Source organism: Mauremys reevesii, linkage group 1, assembly GCF_016161935.1.
Source record: "Mauremys reevesii isolate NIE-2019 linkage group 1, ASM1616193v1, whole genome shotgun sequence".
Classification (NCBI taxonomy): Eukaryota; Metazoa; Chordata; order Testudines; family Geoemydidae; genus Mauremys; species Mauremys reevesii.
In genome coordinates, this window is record NC_052623.1 from 332,169,534 (window position 1) to 332,192,595 (window position 23,062).

At 42.7% G+C, this 23,062-nt stretch overlaps 1 protein-coding gene across 13 annotated transcripts; it reads right to left on the reverse strand.

The window, feature by feature from the left end:
- Positions 1-1,526: 1,526 nt before the first annotated feature.
- Positions 1,527-13,961, reverse strand: CBLL1 (Cbl proto-oncogene like 1). Of its 13 annotated transcripts, XM_039516621.1 has the most exons (8): positions 13,244-13,423; positions 8,773-8,823; positions 8,617-8,648; positions 7,341-7,508; positions 6,836-6,936; positions 6,462-6,545; positions 4,399-4,472; positions 1,527-3,027 (listed from the first exon to the last, which is right to left on the reverse strand). In XM_039516621.1, exons 4-8 carry the CDS (start codon positions 7,378-7,380, stop codon positions 1,986-1,988), a joined length of 1,341 nt encoding a protein of 446 aa, XP_039372555.1. In that variant the 5' UTR covers positions 7,381-7,508; positions 8,617-8,648; positions 8,773-8,823; positions 13,244-13,423; the 3' UTR covers positions 1,527-1,985. The 13 variants fall into 13 exon arrangements, with proteins under 13 accessions (XP_039372555.1, XP_039372526.1, XP_039372564.1 ...); XM_039516592.1 differs by lacking the exon at positions 13,244-13,423 and adding an exon at positions 13,813-13,860 and having other exon boundaries at positions 8,617-8,823; XM_039516630.1 differs by lacking the exons at positions 8,773-8,823; positions 13,244-13,423 and adding an exon at positions 13,813-13,841.
- Between the last annotated feature and the right edge of the window lie 9,101 nt (positions 13,962-23,062).

A 23,062-nucleotide genomic window follows, 5' to 3' on the forward strand; every position in this document is an offset into this window, starting at 1 on the left:
AAAGTTTCAACTAACCCTATATTATAATAACTTGCATCTTTCTTCCTAGGATGTCAAAGCATTTAACAATGGTGGGTATTGTTCCTATTTTGCAGATAGGGAAACTGAGGCAAAGAAGCCTGATTTTTTTGAAGTTAGTCACATTACAACTGCATAGGCAACTGGACAATTAGACACATAATAGCTATTTGTGCAAAATAAGTATTTGATTTTCACACCCATTTATGGAGTTTGCATGCACCTAAACTCAAAACTCAGGTCCTAAGTGATTTGCCCAACATCACCCAGCAAATCAATGGCAGATTCAGGAACAGAACACAAACCTAACAGAGTCCTCGCCCTGACTGTCAGACGCTCATTTTATATGCAAAATTATAAAGTTTGGAATGTTCTGCCATCAGATGCTCTGACAGGCGCAATGCTAACAACTCATATTAGGTGAGAGGCAAAAACAGAACTTACGGAAGTAAATAAAATAAGCCTTTGAGTAAATTCCAGTAAACAGATGGTTTCCTACATTGTTTTAGAGGCACAACGTGAGACTAGATACCTAGTCAAAAATAGATTGTTACCGCTAAACTCCCTTAATTTTTAAAAGTTTTTTTTTTTAAATGTTTATTTTTCAAACACTAATGTGGCTGCAATGTAAAAAGTAAGCACTCTGCTTGGACAATGAGAGCAGTGTAAACAGTTTCATTCTCTGGCTCTCCTGCACTAACACAACTAGTGTTAAATAGGATATTTATTTCTTACGCCTGTTTCCAAAGGATTAAAAATTAAAAAAAAGTTTTACAAAACCTAAATTTTGGGCCTAAAGGGACCTGACAGTGTGTCAAATCTATTTAAGACCATGGTTAAAACATATTATTAAATCCTGTAAACCATTAGCCACTTCATCAAATCTGGCAATAAAATTTGACATGATTTATACATATGTATTTTTAATCTGCATAAGAGATGTTAGATCCCTAACTCCAGGTTATCAAAGTGGAATACTTTCCTACTCTACATTACCCTTTATATAGAAAAAGAAAAAACCAAGTCCCAAAAAATCAGATTCCTTCATATCATGTGGTGAGTCAGTAAATGGCACCTTTTATGTGAAACTATCCATTGAGTAAATGCACAAGACATGAATTCAGCACCAGTAGGGAGTGTATGAGATCTCAAGTTAAACCAGAATTTTCCAAACAAGAAGGGAGCTAAGATTTTAAAATGTTAAGACAACACGGCTTCATGTCATCACCAAAACTGTGTCTTTCACGTACCATTCACTCTGTGCTCCCAAAGTTGCCTCAAAATTTAAAAATCTGTATGAAATGCAAGATTCTGCACTTCAGATTTACAGCTCCTTAAACTTGGATCATCAGACTTTACTACAAACAATGTTACTGCAAAAGGTAAACTTGAATGTCTCTTACACCGCACATTTTATTATGATGCCAGATGGGAAAGTATTAGTGTCAAAACATTAAATGTTTTTTCAGTAATTGTGTCTGTGCTCAAATTCACATAAAAACCCAGCATTTTTACAACCATATTTAAATTTAATTATTGTACACAGGTTAACAAAAAAGTATCACAAGTAAAACTAAACATTGGACTTAACAAAAACAATAGAGTGGTACAACGGGTGTTCAATTTTTCAGGAAATAATATTACAAATGACCATCTCTCAGAGAGTTTAACCTCACTAGGGACACAAAGTGTGTTAAAAATGTAGCTGTTATCTACTGAGCCACTTATCTTAGCACTACAGTATATCTGAAGTCAGAGTCCTAAGGTCAAGGTATATATATAAAAAAAAAGTCAAGAGTCAAGTCCCCAGAGTGTGTTAGTCACAACCATCGTATTTCTTTGAAAGGGGGGGGGGGAGGAGGAGGGAAAAAAAAAAAAAAAAGAGACCCCCAAAACAGATTCATTAAAAGGCTGCTGTATATAGTTTATCCTTCCCATAGCATACTCAGTTCAAATTACTGTTAATATCATTGGTAGTATGGTCTATATCTGGTTTGATCTGGGTGATGTGGTCCAGGAAGTGGGGCTTGAGAAGGTGGGCCTTGCATTCTTGGGGGTGGAGGAGGCCCTCTTGGAGCTGGCCACATCCCTGGACTCATTCCCCCAGGCTGTGTAAAAGGAGGGCTGAGAGTTCCTTGATCTTCACTGAACTGCGGCAAAGAGTTAGGATTATAGTGATGGGGAGGGGGTGCATTTACATTTACTGGTGGGCCACCATGTTGAGGAGGGGGAGGTCCTGGAGGAGGGTGATTCATATATGGTGGCATTTGGGCAATTATGTGTCCAGGGGGAGGGGTTATTGGTGGTGGAGCAGAGGTCATCGGTGGTGGTGGAGCTTGGCTATAAACCATATGAGGAGTACCTGCTCCCTGGGGAGGATGTTGCATTGGATGGCTTATTGGTGGTGGTGGTGGCGGGGGTGGTGCATAATGTTGCTGTGGAGGCATAATATGATGAGGATGGGATACCACTGGTTGACCCTGATATTCAGGATGATGATGAGCAGGTGCTGGGGCTGGCGGAGGTGGTTCTCGAGCACCTGAATTTGAATCATCCTGAATAGGGACAGTTATTAAATTGCTGTGTTTTCTTGTGGAAATACGAAACGTATCCTGACTGACCGAGCGTGGTGGTGGTGGAGCCATTGACATCTCTGCTGGGGGTGCACGAATGTCCTCGTGCGGTTGGTTGTAATGCTCGTGTTGCACATGCTGTAAAGGAGGTGGTGGCATCATGAGGTGCTGCTTTGGTGGAATATGGCTCATATGATGCTTATCAGGTGGCATTATGAAACGCTCAGGAATTTCAGCAGGAGGCGGGGCAATAGGAGGATGAACAGGTTCAAGTGGAGGACGGGTAACAGGTTTTCCAGCTCTCATATGACGATGGTTGATGTGAGCCTGTAAGTCTCTCTGAGACAAATATGTTCTCTTGCACCCTTGAACAATGCTACACATGAAGAGAGACCCTCGCACACATTGCTCAATTCGCTGCACAGGATCATTACAGCTAAATTAGAAAAAAAGATTGGTTTATTATCATCACCAACATCTCTGAATCTAGAAATATTTACACTAAACGATCATTCCACAATTCTACATATTAGAAATGGCATTTCTTAGTGCCAACGCAACATGAAAGGCTTGTATTTCCTTAATTCAAATTAAATTGCAATATTTCAAAATTAGACAGTCTCCTATAGAAGCACAGTTACAAAGTACATCAACATTTCCTGAGGAGAAGTTTAGAAATTACATCCCATAATCTGTATCATAATCGAAGATGTGTCAAACAGCACAAAAGAGAAGGGGTTCTTGAGGTTAGGGACACAATTAGGTTACACAATTAGTAAGTGGAGTCTTAATTACTAGTGAACTGTCATTTGCTTTATTGCAGGTAATAAGGGGAAGACTGAACACGTCAACTACTTATTTAAAATATCTTCTATTTACCATTTAAATTAGAGCTGTCACTTAATCAGTTAATTTACACGATTAACAAAAAAAATTGCAATTAATTGCAGTTTTAACTGCACTGTTAAACAATAGAATACCAATTGAAAGTTATCAAATATTTTTAAATATATTGATTTCAATTACAACAGTATACAAAATTGACGGTGCTCACTTTATATTATTTTTATTGCCATTTTTATAGTGCTAATATTTGTAAACAAAAGAAATGGTATTTTTCAATTCACCTCATACAAGTGCTGTAGTGCAATCTCTTTATTGTGTAAGTGCAACTTACAAATGTTGATTTTTTTTGTTACATAACTGCACTCAAAACCAAAACAATGTAAAACTTTAGCACCTACAAGAAGTAGGACTGAGTGGACTTGTAGTTTTACATTTTTTTTTTTAAATGCAGTTATTTTTTGTATATAATTCTACATTTGTAAGTTCAACTTTCATAATAAAGAGACTGCACTACAGTACTTGTATTAAGTGAATGAAAAATACCATTTCTTTTGTTTCTTTTTTACAGTGCTAATATTTGTAATAAAAAAAATATAAAATGAGCATTGTACACTTTGTATTCTGTGTTTTAATTGAGAACAGTATTTTGTGTTTTCTACATTTTCAAATATTTAAATAAATGGTATTCTATTTTTTTTTTAATTGTGAGATTAATCGTGATTTTTTTTTTTTAACTGCTTGACAGCCCTAATTTAAACATCAACAGTTAAATTGAATCTCTCAGTATCTGGATGAACTACAACCCCTCTAGTGCAGCAAAAGCATTCTTTGCTTCTTCCTATTGAGCTGTTTTTCCACCAACAAAAATTATGTACACTAAGACATATGTGAGAATAAGCAGTTTAAGTTATTCCAGTATATTCTCCCTTTTTAATAAACAAACAATCACTAGTGAACTTACCCTGGGCACATCTTGTCACCCTTCTTCTCATGTAATATAGCACAGTCATAGCAGAAAACATGCTTGCAAGGTATCTAGAGACATACAAACAATCACTTCATTAAACCATTATGTGTAAACCAGTATGTCATTTATAGAATGTATTTTTAAATAAGTTTTGATACATTCCTCCCTCATGAGCATGCTCTCTCATTCTGTATCTTCCTGAAAATAAAATTCTTACATTTAAGTTGTCTGTGAAATGCATGCTGGGAAATGGACAAGATACAGCTACATGTAACAAAATATGCAGTACCTTTGATGGGACGCTTTCAAAAATGGCTTGAAAAAGGTAAATTCCATTAAAAACAAAAATGCAAAACATACAGGCAAAACTTTAAATAAAAGAATGCACATGCACCACAAGCTCTTCCTATAGCAGCGAGGCAAGGCCCTTTATGGAAACTACAGCCGTATATTTCAGCTGTCCCTGTTACTGGGACTTAGTAACACCAGTACTTCATGCTTTAGCAACTGGCATTCTAGGCTTCCCCTCGCTAATCAGTCCTTTTAGCAGGACTCAGTGCACTGCTTCTGCCAATCTCCCATGTAACTGTGCACACATTAACTTGGATGGAGCTTGCACTTCTCCAAATCAAGTTGAAAATTTCCATCCTGGCAGTTGGAATAGTTCAAGTTCTGTGACAGGTCAGCGAAGGCACAACTGAACAGGACACAGTGGCTTTAACAGCTAGTGCCCAAGGTCCATGTCTCGCTAACTGGTACAATTCTCCAAATAGACTGGTACTCACCCATGTTTTAAAATAAAGAAGAGACTACACACCAGAGTTTGATTCACAAGGCAGCCTGTAAAGTTCTTAACTGGCAGATCTGAGCCTTGGCATTAAAACTGAGACTTCATCTGTACTACAACTATAAATGACTCAAGGAATCAAGTTACCACATTGTTCTTCCCAAGCTAGTAAAAACATGGTTCAAAGATGTAGCATAGGTGTGTTTTTAATTGTTCCCACAGTCAAATTAAAAACTGGACAATCCAATTACATTACAGAGACATAGTTAGGGCTAGTCTGCACAACTTTGAAATGGTCAAAGACCAAAGTGGTGTAACAATTCCTCCTGACTTGGTCATAACCATAGTATTGGCAAGACCTAATGAATCAAACTACATTCCTGAAATGCTTTTCAACACGCCACAGATGCTACAGGAAGCAGGTGAGTAAGAGGAAAGATTACAACTTAACGCAACACAAATGATTCACTGTCTATAAAATTTAAAAAATAAAATTTAAAAAAAATGCACCCATGAGCATCTTAATAATAAAGGTTGGTTGTCCTGTATTAAAACGATAAAGGTTAGTGACTCAAAATGCAATGCTACTTTTTAAAAAATTAAGCCACTATATTTTAAATTTTATACTTTGCATTCTGTTATTTCACTGTTTTAAAGGGGCATAGAAATTATTAATGTCTAGTATTTACTAAATCAGTTAAAGTCTTCAAGTAAGATACAATGCTTAGCTTAAAAAAAAGAAGTTGCTTTAAAGCTAAATGGGCCTATTCTGCTTCCCCTGAAGTCAATAGGTATTTTTAAATTGACTACAATGGCAGCAGGATCAAGCACCATGTCAGCCACTTTTCCAAAGCTATTCTATCCCTTAATTAAGCAAGGAGACATCAGCAGAAGATATCTGCAACAAGAACAGTTGGGAGTTCTTGTACAAATTGAGGCCTTGGTTTTATACTGAGATGCACTGGGATATACCCTTTTGCTCATGCAGAGCCCCCTTGAAGTCAATGAGCTCTGCATGGGACAGATATACATCGGTGTGCATCTCAATGCAGGATCAGGGCCTAACTTTATAATAATTCTACTTTGTGGGAAGCTGACACTCCTATTTAAAAAAAAAAAAAAGTTAAGTAGCTGTCATGCATGATGTTACACTTTCACCAGCTAACTACCCATATGCAAATGGGAGCACTGAGAACTTTTCCAAAAACAGGTATAGACTTCATGTTAGTTCACAGTAGGGTAGCTTTTCCATCAGTACAGCTCTACTCACCATACGCCCATACAATTTGATAGGCAATCCACACTTGTCACAGAAATGGACTGGGGTATCATCCTTTTCTCCGAGCAAGTTTATCTGTCAAAATAGCATTCATTAGGGCTCTCTATTTCATTAGGTTATTACCAATATGCTTGAAAGTTCGCAAATATTTAATAAGGAACAGAGAACTACATACAATCTGAGAAACACAGCACAGAATATATTTTCAGGAAGTCAAAAAGCAGTGGTAGTGCTTATTTTTTATTGGATTTCTCTAAAGATAAGTAGGATGCTCTGCGCTCTAAGAATAGTAAGAATTAGCTGACACCCTATGATATCAAATGTAATGTATAGTATCATCAGAACTATTGCATTCATGAGTGTACCTTAAAGTCCCAAAATATGTGTCCAGGGAATCTTCTTGGATTCCCAAACATGTCAGCTCCTTTGCACTCATACCGCTCCTCTTCATTATAATCAAATTCTTCTGGGGAGAAATGGGAGGGGAGAAAGAAAAAACAAAACACACTTCTAGTACATATCATAATTTTTCTAATTGACCCAAGTTGCTATTAAACACACATGTAATTCTACATTACAATCATCAAGAAATGCTACAGCATTTCCAATGTCTGCAGCCTGGCTTAAATCCATTCTGCAAGGAAACGTAACAGAAATAGTGCTATGCTCTGAAGACAGAGACCATTTATTTTTTTATATTGCAGCAGCACCTAGAGGCCTCTATCAGGTATTCTTCTAAGTTTGGACAGCATCTAACATGCTAGTTCTACAATACTGAATAACCCCCCTCTCTCCCCAGCACCACTGCAGTATAAATAATAATAAATAACCCTTTCCTTCTATGGCATTAAACTATTTAAATTAGTTTACCTTCATCACCAGCCTGTGCCTTTGAAGGCATCCTGTTCATAATTCTTGGAGCACGTGGTGCAGGTTTGGTTTTGTTGGGCTGTTTGGAGATGAGCTTTATAGGGATTCGTCTGCGAACATCAAGACCACCCAATGATCCAGAACTATTAGTGCCTTGCAAATCATTGTCTATACAAGAGAAAAATATGTTTACTGTCATTTTCCACTTATTTTATACATTAGTTTCTGAAAGGGTTAGATATTAGCAGAGACATTTTAAGGAAAACACTGATTTTATTAAAGCTAGTTTCAGACTTCATTTACTCTACCAGAATTTACTTGTTTGAAAAAAAAATCTTAATCTACTGCTCACATGGTGCCTTCAAACTGTCAGGTCATGCCAACAGTATTGGTCATAAATGCAATTATGCAGTAATATGACATTTATAATGAAGTCAATTTAGGAGTGAATCAGTCTCTCTCTCTCAAACTGTAACTTCTTTGTGGCAGAGACTGTCTTTTTATTGTGTGTTTGTACAGCATCTTGCACAGTAGAACCCTAATTCATGATTAGGGCTCCTTGGAATAACCACTGTACAACTAATGAACAACAAGGATCTTCCCTCAGGAATGGTTTGGTATATGCTGTTTGCAAGGGAAATCAAAAGAGAAACACATTCTGTTTATGATCTTGGGCAAGATAATAGAACAGCTGAGATGGGGCTCGATTAATAAAGAATTAAAGAAGGGTACTATTATTAACGCAAATCAACCACCATCTACAGAAAACAGACCTTATCAAACTAATTTGGTATCTTTTATTTATGAGATTACAAATTTGGTTAATAAAGGTAATGGCGTTGATGCAATATACTTAGACTTCTGTAAAGCGTTTCACTTGGTATCGCATGACATTTTGATTAAAATCTAGACCAATATAAAATTAACATGGTACATATTAAATGGATTAAAACGGATAGGCCTCAAAATGTAACTGTAAATGGGGAACTCGCCATTGAGCATGTGTGTTTCTAGTAGGGTCCCACAGAGACTGGCTCTTGGCCCTATGATATTTAACATTTTTATCAATGACCTGAAAGAAAATAAAATCATCACTGATAAAGTTTGCAGATGACACAAAAATTGGGGGAATGGTAAATAATAAAGAGGGTAGGTCACTGATTCAGAGCAATGTGGATCGCTTGGTAAGGTGGGCACAAGCAAGCAATATGTGTTTTAATACGGCTAAAGGTAAATGTATACACCTAGGAACAAAAAAAATGTAGGTCATACTTACAGAATGGGGAACTCTATCCTGGGAAGTAGTGACTGAAAAAGATTTGGAGGTTATAGTGGATAATCAGCTGAATGTGAACTCCCAATGTGGCCAAAAGAACTAATGTGATCCTGGGATGCATAAACAGGGGAAATCTTGAGTAGGAGGCTGTTTTACCTCACTGTACTTGGTGCTGGTTAAACTGCTCCTGGAATACTGTGTCCATTTCTGGTGCCCACAATTCAAGAAGGATGTTGATAAATTGGAGAGGGTTTCAGGGAAGAGGCATGAGAACGATTACAGGATTAGAACAAATGCCTTATAGTGACAGACACAAAGAGCTCATCTATTTAGTATAACAAAAAGAGGGTTAAGGGGTGACAATTACAGTATCTACATAGAAAAAAATATTTAATAAGGGGCTCTTCATTCTAGCAGGAATGGTATAATACGATCCAATAGGTAGAAGATGAAGCTAGACCAGTGGTCACCAACTGGTCAATCCTAGAAGATCTCTGGTGGTGCGGCGGGGCTGCTGCTAAGACAGGCTCCATGCCTGCCCCGGCCCCACGCCACTCCCAGAGGTGGCCAGTGTGGTTCTGGGGGGAAGGGTCACTCTCCACATGCTGCTCCTGCCTGCAAGCACCGCTCCTGCAGCTCCCATTAGCCGGGAACAGGGACCTGTAACTAATGGGTGCTGCAGGGGCAGTGCTTGCAGAGAGGGGCAGCGCATTGAGCCATGTGCCATCCCCCTCTCCCAGGGGCTGCAGGGGCACATTGGCCCCTCCCGGGAGCAGCGTGGGGCCGAGGCAGGCACGGAGCCTGTCTTAGCATAACTTGCTACCTGGTGAGAGGCTGCACCTCAACCCCCAGCCCTGAGCCACCACCCTGAACTCCTTCCTGCACCCCGAACCCAAGCCCTGAGCCCCCTCCCAGAGCCAGCACCCTTTACCCCCTCCTCCACCCCAACACTCTTCCCCAGCCCAGAGCCCCCTCCTGCACCCAAACTCACTCCCAGAGCCCACACGCCGCACTCCCTCCTACACCCCAACCTCCTGCCCCAGGCTCAGCCCAGAGCCCCAACCCACACTGCGAACTCCTCAGCCCCAGCTTAGAGCCTGCATCCCCTCCCAAACCCCTACCCCAGCCTGGTGACAGTGAGTGAGGGTGGGGGAGAGTGAGTGTGGCAGGGCCTTGGGGGAAGGGGCCAGCAGATCCTAGGTTGCCCTTAAATTCAAAAAGTGATGTTGGGCATAAAAAGGTTGGAGACCACCGAGCTAGACAAATCCAGACTGGAAATAAGGCATACATTTTTTGAGTGAGGGTAATTAACCATGGGAATAATTCACTACAGTCATGGTGTATTCTCCATCAGACAATTTCTAAATGAAGATGGGATGTTTTACTAAAAGATACGATCTGAGAATTATTTTGGGGAAGTTCTCTGGCCTGTGCTATAAAGGAGGTCAGACTTGAGGACCAGAGTGATCCTTTTTGGCCTTGGAATCTATAACATCTTATTTAACACATCACTGGAACAGCAGTGACCAAATACAGCAAACAGAGAACTACCAAGGCTTTACCAGCACATCTGATAACATATATATGTAAAATTAAAAATTAAAGGCTAATCCTCCTACACACATAGGAACGGCCATACTGGGTCAGACCAAAGGCCCATCTAGCCCAGTATCTTGTCTTCCGATAGTGGCCAATGCCAGGTTCCCCAGAGGGAATGAACAGAACACGTAATCATCCAGTTTTCCATCCCCTGTTGCCCATTCCCATCTTCTGGCAAACAGAGGCTAGGGACACCATCCCTACCCATCCTGGCTCATAGCCACTGATAGACCTATCCTCCATGAACTTATCTAGTTCTTTTTTGAACCCTGTTATACTCTTGGCCTTCACACACACACAGCTCTTAAGAGCTGTTTTAAACCTTAAATCTCTGGTTCAAGGGAGGCAAGAAACACCTTGACACATGCCAATTCCCAAAACAATGGGCAACGACAATGTGTAGGCAATAAACAGGGTCCTCATTACATGAAAATATTATGCATCTGTATTGCTGTAGCACCTACAAACCCTAGTGATGGATCTGAACCCCACTGTGCTAGGTGCTGTACAAACACAGAAAGACAGTCCCTGCCCCCCAGCAGTTTACAATCTAAGTAGAATACTTAAGTATAAGACAAGAGAAAAATATGGAGGAGTACAAAGTAGTAATGAGAGACACAGAGGCAGTTTGGACTAGTGCATCACATAGGCAATATAATCAAGCTTGTGGATGTTCCTCATATTAGGAAATCGTGAATCCTTTTATAATAAAGCATATGATGCTGCTCATATGCATTCCTGGGCACTGCAAAAAAGCTGATAGTCCCTGTCTGCAGAAAACTGATGTGTCTGCACACATGGAATATAGAGATTAGATATACATTTTAGGCCATCCAGTCCATCTCATTGCTAGTGCAGATACATACAAGAAAAAGTTACATTCTGGTATTTCAAGATCAAAACCTTCTGAGAAAAGTAACAAAGATGATTATGGGGCTTAATTTGGCATTGAGTAATTGAATGACGTATTATTTTTCGAGAGAAGAATAAAAGAATCAAGTATGTATCAGTATGGCTAAACAGGAGAAAAAGTAAGAACTGTTTAGAATGGTAGAGAATGTATTTATAATCAAGAGTAATAGGATGATACTGCAAGTTAAGTCCCCTCCATCTGAAAACCTAGCTAGTGTATGAAATACAGTATTCCAGATAAAAAGAGCATATGTACCTCCTCTCTTTACTTGCACGTGCTTTTACACAGGAAACTCTTCTGGGCAAAATAACTCTTCTGATTATTTACTGGGCAATTTACCCCAGGTGCACTAACTGTGCTAACTACACAGATAATATTGCAAAGAAAGAAAGAACTGTAGATCAAATATTAGAAAAACTTCCTAACAGGGAGATTACTGGGGCTGTAACCTTTTCCCAAACACTTGGAGGATTTAAAACTAGTCCGGATAAAACACTGAAAAAGTTATAGAAAGGAAAAAACCTATAGTGACTTCCAGGAAGTAGACCAGGGGTCGGCAACCTTTCAGCAGTGGTGTGCCGAGTCTTCATTTATTCACTCTAATTTAAGGTTTTGCGTGCCAGTAATACATTTTAACGTTTTTAGGTCTCTTTCTATACGTCTATAATATATAACTAAACTATTGTTGTATGTAAAGTAAATAAGGTTTTTAAAATGTTTAAGAAGCTTCATTTAAAATTAAATTAAAATGCAGAGCCCCCCGGACTGCTGGCCAGGACCCGGGCAGTGTGAGTGCCATTGAAAATCAGCTCACGTGCCACCTTTGCCATGCATGCCATAGGTTGCCTACCCCTGAAGTAGACCGACGGATCTAATATGTCTTTTCTAGCTGTTAAATTCTATGGGCCACGTTTGTCTGGTGTAATTCCACTGACTTCTGAAGTCAGTGGAGTCACACCACAAATTAACACATCTCTATGAATCTCTGAGTCTCTTGTCACAGTTCTGACCCAAATAAAAACTACCAGAGCCCACTCAAATTCATGTAAGAGGAATCTTATGCTTATGAGTTTTTATAAATTTCAATTTTCAGTTGTGTCCCAACACATTTTAATTAACTGTCAGTTAGCAAACAACTGTAGCTTCTTATTTAGTCACTTGTTTCTGTACATGATGAATAAGGCTGCGAATCTTTCAGGGAGATCACAGATTCCGTGACTTTCCAGGACTTCCGCACCAGCAGCGGCTGACCCGCACCAGCCTCTACTGCAGCAGCCCCAGGCAACTGATCCCAAGTGCTGCGCAAAAGCAGCAGTCCAGGAGGGGTGGCAGTGGAGCCATGGGCCATCCTGTGGCCTGTAGGGGCAGGGCCATAGGCCATCCCATAACAGCGGGCTGCCTGGCCCCCCACTTTTACTCAGGAGTGGCAGCGGGGCCCCAGGTCACCTGCCCTCCCTAGGAGCATCAGCAGGGCTTTGGGCTGCCACCCACCCCCAGATGCACCGCCCCTCCACTCCAGCAGGTTGGAGTCAATTAGCGGTATTTTTAGTAAAAGTTACTGACAGGTCACTTGCCATGACTTTTTGGTTATTGCCTGTGACCTGTCCATGACTTTTACTAAAAATACCCGTGATTAAATCTTAGCCTTAGTGATGAACTCTAGGCTACATTCAAAGTAATCTCCAAACCCAAGCTATATATACACAGCAGTTACAAAAGGTGTGCATCCAAGAAGGATTTGCAGCAACCAGGTAAAGAACAGTGTTCAATTCAGGTATTTCTATGCCAGAAACTTTGAGGACATCAACATAGAATGCTGCAAGCAGAATAAGAAAATAAAGTTTTAACCAATGCCACTATGATAAATATCAAATTTTAGAAAAATCTTGATATTTTACTACTCAGGCAAAACCTTGATTTTTAAATGCTCCTCTCAGGCCCACACATCCAGTAAAATGCATGGAATATACCGCCAAAGGAGCAGCATAGTACACTGCAAATTTGAACCTGCAACCTTTATATTAGTCTGCAATCCCTACTGACTTGCCTGCTTCTTAGACCAATAGATGAGAACCAGCTACAAGAAGTGCAGCGCATTATACAAACAGTACATACTCATAGCATAGCAGATACAGCCAGGTTTCCCATCCTCTGCTAACGACACACCAAGAGCCAGAGTCCCTTGCTAAGTTAGTACAAGGTGGACCGATCCTTCAGTCCCGAATGAAGGACCTCGGCCACTGCTCTGGCAGTGACGTCTGGGCGAGTTCTGCTGCGGGACCCCCCGCGGCCCCACCCCTACCCCAGCGCATGGCTACGCGGGCGGCGGAGGGGGCCGCACAAACCACACGGCACCTAGTCTCAGCCTACGGCTGCTCCCACGTCACTGCCCCCCCCGGGCGGACAGTCACAGCGTCCTTGGGATCGGCGCCTGCTCCGCGGCGGGGCCCGGTGAGACTAGGGCCCGCTGTCGGGGTGGGGGTTGGGGGGCGCGAGGGCTGCGAGGCCCGGCCAAGTCCCCTCCACCCCACACTGCGGGCCGGCGGCGCTGGGGTCCAGGACGTGCCCCGGGCCCCCTCCCCATGGGGGTCTCCCCGTGGCCGGCTCCCCCGGCCGCACCGCGCAGTGCCCCGGGGCGGGCCCGCCCGGGTATAAATGCGGCTCCCTCCCTCTCCCCTCCTCACCATTGTGGTCCATGATTCGGCGCGGGGCACTGTGGGAGCGGAAGCCACCGCGCCGGAAGGGCGGGGCCGGAAGCACCTGGACAACGGAAGCGGAAGTTGAGCTGTCAAGGGGGGAGGGGTCTGGTCATAGGAGAACCGCACTGAGCCGCGCGTGCCCGGGCAAAACGAATAGGTCCCGTGCAAGCTACAGCTCCCAGTGTGCACTGCGGCCGGCCCGGGGACTATAGTTACCAGCATGCTTTGCGGGCGCCACCGGCCCATGGTGGGACATTTACTCTTCATTGAAGGCCTGTCTTGGCCCGTGGCATGCCGGGAGTTGGAGTCCCACCGTGAATTGCTCTCCGCTGCAGGAGGCGCTCTAGTGGGGCCGCGCGCGGGGCGGGGCGGGGCGCGCTGCTGTGGGAGCCCGCGGCGCGTCCCAGAAGGGCCCCGCCCGGCCGGGTACGAGCCCTTCGGGCTCCCTCCAGTGGCTCTTTCGGGCTTTTGGCCGCAGCTGCGTGATCTAGACGCGGACTCTGGGCTCTGAGTGAGTGAGGAGAGTCTCCCCGTGTCGCGCGGCTCCGGCAGCTGGTGCATGATGGGAAACACCCCAGGTTGCAGGCCTGGCAATGAGTGAGCAACATGCCCCCAAGGCTCACAGGCAGCGCTTCCCCAGGCTCCAACTCTGCTGTCTGAACCAAGCCCGGCCGGAGGGGTCCTGTAGCCCTTCTCTGACCTTACGGGGGTTTGTCAGGATCTTTCTGGTGCGCACACACACAACGGTATTTCCTTGCAGGAGTCACCTAAGGGAATGTCACTGGCTACCTTAGGTATGTACAAAAAGAACAGGAGTACTTGTGGCACCTTAGACACTAACAAATTTATTTCAGCATGAGCTTTCGTGGGCTACAGCTCACTTCTTCGGATGCATAGAATGGAACACACAGACAGAAGATATTTATACATACAGAGAATATGAAAAGGTGGAAGTAGCCATGCCAACTGTAAGAGGCTAATCAATTGAGATGAGCTATCATCAGCAGAGAAAAAAAGGAGAACTTTACATGGACGGTTTGTTTACCTGCAGTTTCCGCAGGTTCGGCCGATCACAACTCCCACTGGCTGTGGTTCGCTGTTCCAGGCCAATGGGGTCTGCGGGAAGCGGCACAGATCGGCCGAACCTGCAGATGCTGCAGGTAAACAAACTGTCCCGGGCTGCCAGCGGATTTCCCTGACGGGCCGTGGGCCAAAGGTTGCTGATCCCTGCCCTAGAACCTCTTGTAATTTTTCTCTGACCCTAACTTATATTTGCAATGTCTGATTTTGAATTTCTATACAGTAGGATACAGTCATTTGTCCAGGCTTTAGCCTTATGGGTAGTAGGCAGGATGTGGAGTTTTCAAAAGGCCTCTGCAGACATAACAGGAGCAATGAGTTCTGGCAAGTGCAGGGGAGGACAAAGAAGGGAGCACTTATTTCTCTCTCAAGCGCCATGGGAACCATGGGCGGCAGATGAACTGCGGGCTCAGGGAGGCTAGCCCCTGGCCGGGTCCTTCTGCCTGAGACCCTGCCCCCCCTTCCTCTGCCAGAGCCCAGAGGATCCCCTCCCCCCACAGCTGCCCAAGCACTCCCAGCTCCGGGTGGGTGGCACAGCGCCCAGCACTGGGTGGACAGGCAGTGCAAGCACCGGCTTCAGCTGCCTGGAGTCCCACATTGAAGGCCAGCCCCCCACTAGCCCCAGCCATGGGGAAAGAGCCACAGGGCCTGGCAGGAAGCAGGAGGAGGTCTGGGGGTGGGTGGGGCCATGCTGTTTGGGGAGGCTCAGCGTTCCCTGGCCTTTGATACCCACTGCCGATGATGGGACTCTTGCCTGCAGCCAGGCCTTGGAGGAGTTTCAGTGTGTGGAGACATTTCCTGCACAAGATTGTTGAGAAATCACCTTAGGGTCTACGGATGGTGCTAAAGAGAGTGGCCACAACTGCAGAGCCACGAATCCAGAGCAGCTGTTCTGCCGCTTTTAGGAGGCTCATGGCTGATGCTGTTTCCAGTCATCTGCTCATGAGCGGCCTGTGTCTATCTAGGGGGCAACTAACAGTAGGGGAAACTGTTAGTTGAATTTACAGTACACTGACATGAGAAACTAAGGTCAAAATAGTAACAATTCCCACTAAATTCAATTCAGTGGGAGTCTTTCCAGTGACTGTTGCCCAATCCGATCGCCATTGAAGACCCTGCAATGAGGGAAGCTGGTATGAAAGTGATAACATTTCTGAGAACATTAAAAAGGTAAAATATGGGGGAAAATAAGAACCCTATTTCCACATTGTGCATTTATTTCTTCCAGGCAACATATGACAAGAAGTAACAAAAGAGCAATACAGAGAAAAATAAATGCAACACTAAGGGGTGTTTTTCAGTATGCACAATGTTTATTCCTTAGGTCACTGACAACATTCCTGTAAAATACAGCACCTTTTCTAGATGGTAAAAAGATTAATAAAATATCTCTCTCTTTCAAGGTAAACCTTTGACATACAGAGATCTAACAGTATTAATAGTCACAAAATGCTTAGAAAAATACCATTCCTGTATTATGCTTGAAAAACAAGTATATCCAGCGGTGCTTCTGAGGGGTTTATGCATGAGTGCAAAGTTCTGCAGGGTTTTAGCTATATTGTAAAGGACATTACTTTGGTATCCTTCATATAAAAATAAGTACATCTCCCTTGCATCCCACCCCACCCCCATTGAACAGAGAGATTTGAAATTTTCTTCATGATGTCTATTGTTGTTCTTAGAGCTTGGATGGGTGTATTAAATTAAGAATGTAATGGAAACCCATGAGAACAGTCTTGTCTGAACAACTGTAAATATACTCAAAAAGAACAGGAGTACTTGTGGCACCTTAGAGACTAACAAATTTATTTCAGCATGAGCTTTCATGAGCTACAGCTCACTTCTTTGGATGCATAGAATGGAACACACAGACAGGAGATATTTATACATACAGAGAACATGAAAAGGTGGAAGTATGCATACCAACAGGAAGAGTCTAATCAATTGAGATGAGCTATCATCAGCAGGAGAAAAAAAACTTTTGAAGTGATAATTAAGATGACCCATAGAAGGTGTGAGGAGAACTTAACATAGGGAAATAGATTCAATTAGTGTAATGACCCAACCATTCCCAGTCTCTGTTTAAGCCTGAGTTAATTGTATCTAATTTGCATATTAATTCGAGTTCAGCAGTCTCTCTTTAGAGTCTGTTTTTGAAGTTTTTTTGTTGCAAAATTGCCACCTTCAAGTCTGTCACTGAGTGGTTAGAGAGGTTGAAGTGTTCTCCCACTGGTTTTTGAATGTTATGATTCCTGATGTCAGATTTGTGTCCATTTATTCTTTTGCATAGAGACTGTCCAGTTTGGCCAATGTACATGACAGAGGGGCATTTGCAACAAAAAAAACTTCAAAAAACAGACTCCAAAGAGAGACTGCTGAACTCAAATTAATATGCAAATTAGATACAATTAACTCAGGCTTAAACAGAGACTGGGAATGGTTGGGTCATAACATAGGGAAATAGATTCAATTAGTGTAAAGTTCTCCTCACACCTTCTATGGGTCATCTTAATTATCACTTCAAAAGTTTTTTTTTCCTCCTGCTGATGATAGCTCATCTCAATTGATTAGACTCTTCCTGTTGGTATGCATACTTCCACCTTTTCATGTTCTCTGTATGTATAAATATCTCCTGTCTGTGTGTTCCATTCTATGCACCCAAAGAAGTGAGCTGTAGCTCACGAAAGCTCATGCTGAAATAAATTTGTTAGTCTCTAAGGTGCCACAAGTACTCCTGTTCTTTTTGCGGATACAGACTAACACGGCTGCTACTCTGAAACCTGTAAATATACTGTACCAGTAAACTCAAAACACATACAAACATGACTCAGATAATAAGTGTATATGCAGCCCATGAGTGTGAATAATTGTCCTATACCCCCATTCTGCATTAATTCATCCTGGATAAAAAAAAAATATTTAAAAGGAAAATGTATTTTTCAATATCCTTGTATTTTATTATTACTCTTCTTAAATGCTCAGGCAGCAAAAGTGAGAGACAGAGCCAAACCAAAATACCGGATCCAAAGCCATTTACATTTGAGGAAAGTTTGAATCAGGATTCAAACTTCAGAGTGACGGCCCATCTCTAGCAAGACAAAAATGTTCTGCCAGTACCACTCTATTATTTCGTGATATTCCTTACTACATGTTCCTCAGAAAAATAAAAGCCCAAATAGTTTCTAACAATTTAAGTTAATCAAAATATTCAGTATTTTGTAAGTGTTTACAGTTTCTTTTATATAAAGGTATATAAAATGGGCAACAGTTGATGAGAAGTAATGTTTCTGAGGGAAATTGGCCTGATCCTTCATTGCTGCACACACAGGACTTCCACTGACATCAGTGGCAGTTTATTTGAAACTCAATTCTGCCACCATTTTCAGATCAACATACATAAGAATAGCAGAGGCAAGCTCTGAGCAAGTTTGTGAATGTGGAGATCAGTCCTGCAAGGTGCAGAGCACTCTAGCCTGACCCAGTGAAGCACTAAGTACTTGAATAGTCCCTGTCATACCCATAAAGGGAAGGGTAACAACCCTCCTGTATACAATATTATAAAATCCCTCCCGGCCAGAGGCACCAAAATCCTTTTACCTGGAAAGGGTTAAGAAGCTCGTAACCTGGCTGACACCTGCCCCAAAGGACCAATAAGGAGACAAGATACTTTCAAATCTTGGAGAGGGAGTGGGGTTGTTTGTGCTCTTTGTTTGTGTGGTGTTCGCTTTTGGGACTTGTAGAAGGGCTTGGCCGAGGCTCGTCCCTCTGCGGCGCGGTGGGGGATTCCACCACCTCACGATAGTTCACTATGGGCCCCTGCCCTGGGTCAGGGCTGGCCAGTAAACAAACAGTCAGGAGCTCAGGCCCTTAGGCAGGGGCTGAGCCAATAGTTTAGTATGAGCCCAGGCCCTAGGTCAGGGCGGGGCAGCAAACACACAGTCAGGAGCTCAGGCTTCTGAGCATCTGGTGTGAGGGGGAGACGGCCACCTGTGAGGGGGGACGCAGGAGATGCGCTGCTGTGTCAGTGGGGATCCTGACCGCAACACACTGACATGGGTTCTGGCTGGGCTGCAGCCAGACCAGGGTCAAGTGCCCCCAGACTCCCCCTCATAGGGTACCTGGGTTAGGACAGTGTTCTCTGTTTCCAGCACCATCGGTTCCTCCGGGTAGTGGGCGAGGGGTAGGCTCAGCTGCTCCTCAGGGTAGGTGGCCGGGGGTAGGCTGGGCTGCTCCTCAGGGTAGGTGGCCGGGGGGAGGCTGGGCTGGCCTGGCCAGTCCTCGTGTTGGCCATAGCCTGCCGGTGTGTCCCAACCCACAGGCATTTGGCCTCTCCTGCAGCTGGCTTTCAAGTGAGCTCTGCAATTGCTCTTTTCTACTTCCTGTCCTGCGCCCTGCCCTGCCCTCTGGGGGGGCGGGTGCAGGACACGCTGGCTGTGCCCACGTTGGAGCTAGGGAGGCTCATCCCTCCGCGGGGCGGTGGAGGATCCCACCACCTTGCTACAGGACTAAGAGGGACCAGACATCAATCCATGTTCTCCAAATCTTTGTTGAACAAGTCTCTCATAATTCAAACTTGTAAGTAACAGCCAGGCAAGGCGTATTAAGTTATCTTTGTTTTCTCAACTTGTGAATTTTACCTTTGCTAGAGGGGAGGTATCCCTGTTTTGTTGTAATTTTGAAACTAAGGTTAGAGGGGGTTCCTCTGGGCTCTTTGAATCTGATTACCCTGTAAAGTTATTTTCCATCCTGATTTTACAGAGATGATTTTTCCATTTTCTTTGTAATAAAATCCTTCTTTGAAGAACCAGACTGATTTTTCCATTGTCCAAAGACCCAGGGGTTTGGGTCTTTGATCACTTTGTAACCAATTGGTTAGGATCTTATTTTCAAGGCTCCCCAGGAAAGGGGGTGTAAGGGCTTGGGGGGATATTTTGGGGGAAGAGGAACTCCAAGTGCTCCTTTCCCTGTTTCTTGTTAAATCACTTGGTGTTGGCAGCATACCAGGTTTTAACCTAAGCTGATAAAAATAAGTTTAGGGGTCTTTCATGCGGGTCCCCACATCTGTACCCTAGAGTTCAGAGTGGGGAAGGACCCCTGACAGACCCATTGATTCTACTCATGCTTAAATTTAAGTATGTGCTTGTGTTTTGCTGGATTGGATGAGAACGCTCAACACCTTGCAGGACTGAGCCCTTTGTGCTTTTGAAAGTAGTAGCCTATTAGACTGTCCTCGAAACCCCTTGTTTATCCATAGGCTAAGTACAGCATCACACTGTTATGCCAGTGTTTCAGCTCTGCCAGAAAAAGGACCATCTCTGGGTAAAGGCCCAATCCAGCTCTCGGTGAATTCACTGGGGGGTCTATCAGCTGACTTTAATGGAGGTTCAGCAAGGTTCTCAGAGATATAATCTGTGCTACATAGTGCTTGGCTTCCCAGTTGAGACTGCCAATTAATGCCAGTTGTGATGGTGGTAATTTTCTGTGTGCAGTGTGTGAGTGGTTGGTCCCAGTGGAAATTTTGTGTGATGATTTAATTACAAATTTTATTTCACTGTAATTTTAATATGTGAAGATATCAAAATGATCACAAAGTTTAGACCATCAATGTGATGTAATCTAGAAATTTATGTATTGTAAGGACTACGTATGGTTTTTATGTCATGTTTTTTCAACATTATATATTGGTAGATGCCACAAGGAATTTCAGTTTTAAAAACGAATTTATTTACAATTTAAGTTAATTTTTAATATAACAATTTGCGTAATTTTTCATCTAAACATATAATCATTACATGGGAACAATCATTTCTTACAGAGCCAATATAAAGCCTTAAAAACAGACGTTAAAAGTGTTTTCTTGTAATCCTAAATTTTGTGTAAATTATTGCACTAGGGGATTGTAAACTTTTAAAAGTCCACATTTTTTAGAAGAATAGAAGCAGTTTGTAGAGTATTACAAGAATGAAACAGTTTATGCAGATAATTCTTCATTAAACCATTGATACTGTTATATCACATTTCAAAAACCAAACTAGATATTAAGTCAGATCTTTACTCCAGGTTTATAGCAGCCTGTTCCACAAATTCCATTAACTTCAATGGGACTATTTGTAGAGTAAGGTACTGTTCAGTCTAGATATGTTTAATTTCAGTAATGATTATTAACCAGGAGTGCATGAGTTACTAACAATAGCACTAATGAACCAAGACTCTTAAGTAATAGTCCCTCTTATTGAGCCTTATCCATATATATGATTAACATCTTATAGCAATATAGTAAACAGTTTTGAGTGAATAAATTTTACCTGTACTCCATTTCTGTTACATAAGGGATTTTTTATATTGAGACTGTAATACTGCAACAAACGCAGGAATTATTTTGAAGGACTAATAGATAAAATTTAAAGACTTGTGTTGTTGAATGCAGCAGTGTTAACGTCTTGCAAAACTAATTACATGGGATTGCAGATCCTTTTGCGGGTCAGGGCCTAGGGCTGCTACTGCCTATTGCTTCCCTTTTGTGAGGAATTTATTATTTGTATTACAGTAGCACCTTGAGGCCTCCCATCAGGGTTGGAGCTCCATTGTGCTAGGCACAATACAAATACATAAGAGACAGTTCCAAGAAGAGCTTACAATCTCCTCAACCTCTGGGGCTGAGTTACCATGAAGAAGCTATTTTTTCCTATATGCATTGATATACCTGTGGGTTATATACACAGCCCGACAAACCCTAAAACTAGTTGCAATTTCTGTAATGGTTCTGATGATCTGCCTCCCATATCTTGCCAACACTGATTCTGTGAACAAATTTTTCTGATCAGACTTGACTGTTTCAAGGATTACATGTCAATAGACAAAATTTGGAGATTTATCGAGATCTGCAGAGTTCAGACAAAGAAATTAGTGTTTTCTTCAAGTGCAAAGACAAGTCCCAGTGCAGAAGACGCTTATATGGTATTGGTGCCTGAATATTGCCATGGAGTCCAAGATATCCATAATAGTTTTCCTTCATGAAGCAAGTCTGTGCATGGCCTAATGAAATAAGTTTTAAAAGATGGGGGATGGTGAGAGGGAAATGGGTGATTAGTTCAGTGTACACACCATATTAAAAAAACAAACAACTTTTGCACATATATTACTATACAACCAAGGAGTTCAGTGCTGGCTGACTGAGTCCAGGGCCGGCTTCAGGCACCAGCTAAGGAAGCAGGTGCTTGTGACGGCCAATAGAAAAGAGCAGCACTCTGTTTCGGATTGGGGCAGCACGTCTGGGTCTTCGGCGGCGGGTCCCTTAGTCTTTCTCCTCCTCTTTGAGCTGCCGGTGTAGTACCGCTGAAGAGGAAGAGAGAGAGTGAAGGATCCGTTGCCAAATTGCCACAGAAGACTGAAGTGGGCCGATTCAGCTGCCGCCGAAGTGCTGCCAATCGGCATTTCCCCCCCCCCCCCCCCCCCGCTTGAAGCGGCAAAAAAGCTGGAGCTGGCCCTGACTGAGTCTGCCAGGAAATAATTTTAAAAGAGGCTGTAACCTGAAGCCGTATCTCTGGTTGGCAGCTTCATCTCAGTAGTCAATCAGGGAGATGACCTACACCCAGTAAACACTGGTTGTCAAGTAGCAGGTTGAACCCTCACAAAACAGTCAATCTGGAGTCAGGCTGTTTCTTCTTCAGTCCCTGAGGTAACTTGAAAATGTTAGGGGTAAATTATGGCTTTTAGACCTGGCTGGTGCTTGGTGGATGGGGAGAGCAGTTTCAGGTGAAAGCATTAAGCCTTTGTAGGGTAGAAGCCAGCATAAAACCTTGTGGGTGCTGGAGGTGGAGAAGCGTGAATACATGTGGCACCTGTTTCACCTTAAAAAAGGATTCATTGTGAATTCCCTCACTAGCATTGACTGCTAGGTGAATAGGGAGGGCAGACTTTGGGCATCCCACAACCTATTCTTTGGGTGTGTCATGGTCAATATTTTCCCTGGATCAGCCAGTCAGCTGCCAGAGTCTGTAAAGCCCACAAGGCTATGGTGTTTTGTTTTTATTTATTTATTTTATTTTTTCTTGGTTGGCCCCATATATCAGCACCACTCATGCTGCTACAGTTAAGATAAATATGCATACATCATGGACACATGTTTTATTTAATTAAAAGGATAGCTCCATAC

Excerpts from the sequence above, each read along its gene's own strand:
- CBLL1 (XM_039516527.1), bottom strand. The coding sequence starts at position 7,539 with ATGACAGTAAACATATTTTTCTCTTGTATAGACAATGATTTGCAAGGC. Across the intron at positions 6,937-7,340 it reads GGCACAGGCTGGTGATGAAG|AAGAATTTGATTATAATGAA; the intron begins GTAAACTAATTT and ends ATTTCTCCCCAG. Across the intron at positions 6,546-6,835 it reads ACATATTTTGGGACTTTAAG|ATAAACTTGCTCGGAGAAAA; the intron begins GTACACTCATGA and ends CTATTTTGACAG.